General features: G+C 36.8%; 1 protein-coding gene across 1 annotated transcript; it reads right to left on the reverse strand.

Annotated features, from left to right (window-relative positions):
- Window positions 1–3,279: 3,279 nt before the first annotated feature.
- LOC139429954 (putative nuclease HARBI1) lies at window positions 3,280–5,459 on the reverse strand. Its single transcript, XM_071196427.1, has 3 exons — window positions 5,219–5,459; window positions 4,847–5,159; window positions 3,280–4,059 (listed from the first exon to the last, which is right to left on the reverse strand). Exons 1-3 carry the CDS (start codon window positions 5,353–5,355, stop codon window positions 3,280–3,282), a joined length of 1,230 nt encoding a protein of 409 aa, XP_071052528.1. The 5' UTR covers window positions 5,356–5,459.
- Between the last annotated feature and the right edge of the window lie 541 nt (window positions 5,460–6,000).

Genomic DNA, 6,000 nt, shown 5'->3' on the forward strand with positions numbered 1-6,000 from the left:
AGTAAAATTATTGATTTTAAAATAGATACAGGCGCCGATGAATCGATCATGAGTTACACCTGTTTTAAAAATAAATTCAATAAAAACTATTCGCTAAAACAAACCAAAGCAATCTTAATTGGACCAGGAGGAGACAAAAAAGATAGCCAAATAAAAGTATATGGAAAAATTAAATTACCAGTTAAATGGAAAAATAAAACAAAATTAATCAGATTCTTTGTAGCAGACACAAATGAAAATTTATTGGGAAGACCGTCACTGACAAAATTAGAAATGGTTGAATGGAAAAATAAGGAATTAATAATAGGAAGCATTAACATAGAAAAAGAAGTAAAAGAAAAATTTCCAAAGGTATTTAAAGGTATAGGGAAACTTACAAATTTCAAGTACAACATTAAATTAAGCGATAACACACAACCGTATGCAGTTACCGTACCAAGGAGAGTACCGATACCACTACGAAAAGAAGTAGAAAAAGAATTGGAAAGAATGCTAAAGGAAGATATTATACAAAAAGAAGAAGAACCTACGGATTGGCGTGCACCAATGGTGGTGGCGCAGAATAAAGGAAAAGTATTCTGTTCCGATTTTACTGAATTAAACAAATACGTAAAGAGCGAATTTTTCCAATTGCCGTCGGTAGATGAAACATTGGCAAAATTACAAGACGCTACAATTTTCACAAAGTTAGACTTTACAAAAGGATTTTGGCAACTGGAATTAGACGAAAAATCTAGAAAGATGACAACATTTTTAACGCCTTTCAGAAGATTCAACTACAAAAGAATTCCGTTTGGTATCTCATCAGCCCCGGAGATTTTCCAGCGAACGATAAACAAAGTTTTAGAAGAGTTAAAATCCGAAAAAGTAATTGTGCATGTTGATGATATTTTGATCGCAACCAATAGTAACATAGAACATGATAACCTTTTAAGGAATGTTTTAAAGATATTGGAAAAGAATGGATTAACACTAAACAAACAAAAATGTGAATTCAAAAAGAACGAAACCACTTATTTGGGCTATATTGTCGGAGCTAATGGAATACATGCAGATCCTCAGAGCATAGAAGCTATAGTAAAATATCCCGCACCGATGAATATTTCCGAAGTTAGACGATTCCTTGGAATGGTAAATTATATGGGACGATTTATCCATAATGTTACCGAAAAAACTAAGAATATTAGAGAATTACTACGGAAGGATCGAGAATTTAAATGGAAAAATTGAAGAAAACGATCGCATCATCACCGGTAATAACAAAATTTGATACGCGACGACGAACTCGAGTGTCCACCGATGCATCATCGTACGGGGTAGGTGCGGTTCTCGAACAAGAACACGAAAAAGATAAGTGGAAACCGGTGTATTTTTGTTCAAAGACATTAAACGAAACGCAACGTTGTTACGCGCAAATTGAAAAAGAAGCGTACGCGATTACGTGGGCGTGTGAAAGACTCGAACAGTTCTTGTTAGGTAAACAATTTTTAATTGTAACGGATCATAAACCCTTAACCGCGATACTTGCGACTAAAGAACTAAATAAACTATCTAACAGATTGCAAAGATTCCGTATGCGTTTGGCTAAATTTAACTATAATATCGTGTATACGCCGGGAAAAGACTTAATAGTGCCGGATGCCTTATCTCGTGCTCCATTATGCACTGAATCCAATAAAGACATTTTACTTGAAGACGGAGACATTTATGTAAACTCTATTATTAAAGAGGTATCAGTGGATTTCATTCCCGAAGAAAAGATCAAGAAGGAACAACAGTTTGACGAAGGACTACAATGTGTAAAAGAATATATCAAAAGTGGATGGCCTAAGAAAAATTAAGTAAACGACTCAGCAAAAGAATACATAAAATTTGCAAACGATTTAAAAATAGTCGATGCTACACTCACATACCGAGACCGTATAGTAATACCCAGAGAAGCGAGAAGATGGTGTCTCAATCTAATCCACGAAGGACATCAAGGAATTAATAGATGTATAGCTAGAGCAAAGGACTCAGTGTGGTGGCCAGGCATACGAAGAAACATAATTAGTACTGTCGAAAACTGTTTAAAAATCAAAAATCCTGTAGTAGAACCGATGATTATATATAACACAAATACCAGGAAAACCATGGGAAATAATTGGTGCAGATTTAGCAACCTAACGAAACAGTACTTATCTTGTGGTACAAGATTATTATTCTGAATATCCCGAGATTCGTAAACTAGGCAGAATTACATGTCAAGAAGTTACTGAACACTTTCAGGACATTATGTCACATAATGGTATACCTATTGAGATGAGAACCGATAATGGTAGATAGTTTGACAGCTATGAATTTAGAAAATTTGCGAAGAGATATGGGTTTAAATGGACAAGTAGCAGTCCTGAATACCAACAAGCTAATGGTCAAACAGAAAAGGAAGAACAAAAGAGAAATTATGACAAACTGAAATATTTTGTTTTAAGAAATCTGTTTTACCGACCAACTCTCGTCCTTTGTAAAGGCGGCATTACACGGCGTGCGAAGTGACGCGCCTGGCGCGTGACTCGACGCGCGGCGCGTCGTGTGAATGGTTCGGCGCCACGAACTTAACGCCGCGCGTCTAGTCCCGTCGATAAGCGGTAAATTTTACACAGTTCAAAGGAAACGCGCCGCGCGTGGAGCGAACGTACACTCACACGGCGCGAGGGTTGCAAATTTACTGGTCGTTTTGGTGCCTATAGTTTAGTCACGTAGTAGCTGTGTAGCAAACAACATGCCTGGGACAAACGAGATCATTTCCGAATTTTTAACATTATACGAAAAAGAAACAATAATTTGGAACCCAAAACATGAGGAGCATAAAGATCGCAATCTTATCCATGATGCATGGATACGAATCCAGCAACAATTAAGTATTAATTGTAGCTTAACAGAATTAAAAAAGAAAAAAGATACTTTAATGGGGACATTCCGGAAATGTCATGCAAAAGTTAAAGGAAGCATGAAAACAGGAAGCGGGGCAGAAGATGTTTTTAAACCTGAATGGTTTGCCTATGAGCAAATGGCAAGGTTTCTCAATTCTACATATAATCCCAGAAAAACAAAATCTTCGGAGGTAATTATTATTTATTAACATTACTTACAATATTAATTACTAATGTTATACTTCCGATAAAAAACTCTTATACATTTAAATTATTTCCGTCATACAACTAGTGTGACTATATCTAGTGAAATTAGTGTGAAATTATTGTTCAATATTGGTCTTGCCATGGTACTGCGCCAGATGTTTTAAAATATTCTGCAAAAATGTCCCATAACATTTCTGGCTTCAATTCCAGCTTTTCTAGCTACTTTTCGAAGTGGAAGCATAGATGTAATGTTGTTATCTTCATTTCGCCATGATCGAGCTTGAAATTCGCCATTTAGTTCTCCATCGAACGCACCATTTGGGGTATACAATATTCTTGAGGTCTTACTTTTTCTCAAATAGTTATGTAATAAAACGCAACACATTACAATATTTGTAGCCTTCTCTGGTGATAGTAGTATTGGTTTTCTAAGTACTCTGAAAACAGCCGACATAATGCCAAAAACATTTTCTACAATACGACGAGCACTTGAGAGACGATAGTTGAAAATTCTTTCCTTAGTTCCTTTGTTATGGACACCAGCATAAGGTTTCATAATATTTGATGATAAGGCGAATGCGTCATCTGCCACAAATACATAAGGCATAGGCTTGATTTGAGTGGGTAGTGGAGCTTCTAACGGAAGATTAAGCTGTTTATTATCCAATTTTTGGAAAAATGAAGTATTTCGAAAAACTCCTCCGTCGCTAATTCTTCCTTGGCATCCAATGTCCACATAAGTGAAACAATAATTAGCATCTGCCACTGCTAATAATACAATACTAAAAGTGCCCTTATAATTGTAAAATTCTGTTCCGCTATGTTGTGGACATTGAATTGCAATATGCTTGCCATCGATAGCCCCAAGGCAATGCGGAAAGTTCCATAGGTTTTCAAATTCATTTGCAATTTTTATCCATTCATTTGATGTTGTAGGTAACTGCAAATTACAACAATAGAGTTTTATAGTAAGCTTGGTTTGTTGAAAAATAACGAAATTTTTAATAATAGTACAGTTTTTCAGCAAAATGGTATTAATTTTTGCATTTTAGGAACAACTAGCTGATATAGAAGAGTACGAAAATGAAAATCAAGAATCTTCTAATAATGTACATTTATCAGAAAATGAAGTTACTAACTTTAATAGTTCAAACTCAAAAGGCATTACAGTTTTAACCACAAATGTTACTAATAGTAAAAAGCGCAAAATGACGATATCAGAAAAAGAAAGACGTATGGATGAGGCGTACAATTATTTAAAATCTATAAAAGAAAAGTCTATCGACGATGAATGCTCCTTGTTCTCTGAACTACTATGTCAAAAACTGAGAGCTTTGGACAAGAACATACGTGACAATGCTATGCATGAGATTGATTGCCTAATGTTTTGTTTAAAGCAACAACAGTTTCAGTTTGTTCAACCATCCAATTCTCAAACATCTTATTCTCAAGCATACTCACAGCACCCATCATTTGCTCACCCTAGCTCTCACACATTTTCAAGCTTTCCCCTTTGTATTCTCACTCTCAATCTTCTCCTTATTCTCAAACATCCTCGGGGTTTTCGCCTTCTCCTTGTTCTCCACCATTACCAGAATTTTTGCCATCTCCTGATTCCCATGCTCAATCATCCACAGAATCATCACAATCATCTACTCATTCTCAGTCATTCTTAATAACACAACAAGCTTTTGAATCGCGGTCGCAATAATATTCTAAAACCCTACCTTTATTTCTCCTTGTAATGTGTCTATCAACGCACTGCAAACTTCATCGACGCATTTTGAGACGGTCTGCGGAGAAAATTTGAATAAATAAGATAGACTTGCGTAGCTGTCCCCAGTTGCTAGAAACCTCAGTGCCACAGCCAACCTTTCTTGTACCGGAATGCACTTTCTCATGTTAGTGTCCATTTTTGATATTCGTTGCCCAATTTTATTAATGAAAAATTCAAAATCTGCTGCAGACATTCTACAAAAATTGAAGAATTTTCCAGAAGGTTCACTGTTTAAATCGTACAACATGTCACTAGCGTTGTATCTAAAAATACATTTATAAATATAATAAAATAAAACATTTCATATATTTTTCAAATTTACCTGGACCGACTTTTATAGTGCGACGCCAACCACCGCCTTTTTCTTTTCTTTTTTTTTTGTAAATCATCACTTTCGGTGTTTAATAAAATATAGCAAGCTGCTGCGCAACCGGCCATTCGTTCCCGACGCCTCAACATTTTCAAATGTGAATATAGAGGAGAATCGCCGCGCCAGAATTGCCGCGCGGCCCGAAGCTTGCCATTTTACAAGCCGTCTGATCGTGATCGCCCAGGCGCGCTTGCCGCGCGGCACTCCACGCTTCGCACGACAGGCGCGTAACTCTACACGCCGTGTAATGCCACCTTTAGGCTACGGCTACACTGGCGCCGGTTCAGACCAGATCAGACCAGATAAGTGGCTACAGTTGTCCGTTCAGACCGCGTCAGACACGTTTTCACCAGACACGTACGTGTACGTTCCGGCGGTCGGTACGAATCAAACGTGTTTGACATTGTCTCAGACTACGGCCGTAAATTGATTTGTGAGACAATGGACAAATCACTTTTAATCGACCTCATCAGAGAAAATCCACCTCTTTGGGATCCACGGGATAAAAGATACCACAACAGGGATATAAAAAGTCTATTATGGAAAGACATTGGAGACAAAATGGGCGTTTCAGGTATGTAAAGTGTAATTTATTTATTAGGTAGCTATATTTCATTAGAATTTTACAATGAACCAAAACTAGATATTTAAACAGTTTGTTTGAAAGGAAACGGATCCGATAGGTCCATTAAAATATCGGTTCAAGTCTTCTCGTATTTGTTTTGCGTCATTTG

The sequence above is a fragment of the Onthophagus taurus genome, chromosome 6, assembly GCF_036711975.1.
Source record: "Onthophagus taurus isolate NC chromosome 6, IU_Otau_3.0, whole genome shotgun sequence".
Lineage (NCBI taxonomy): Eukaryota > Metazoa > Arthropoda > Insecta > Coleoptera > Scarabaeidae > Onthophagus > Onthophagus taurus.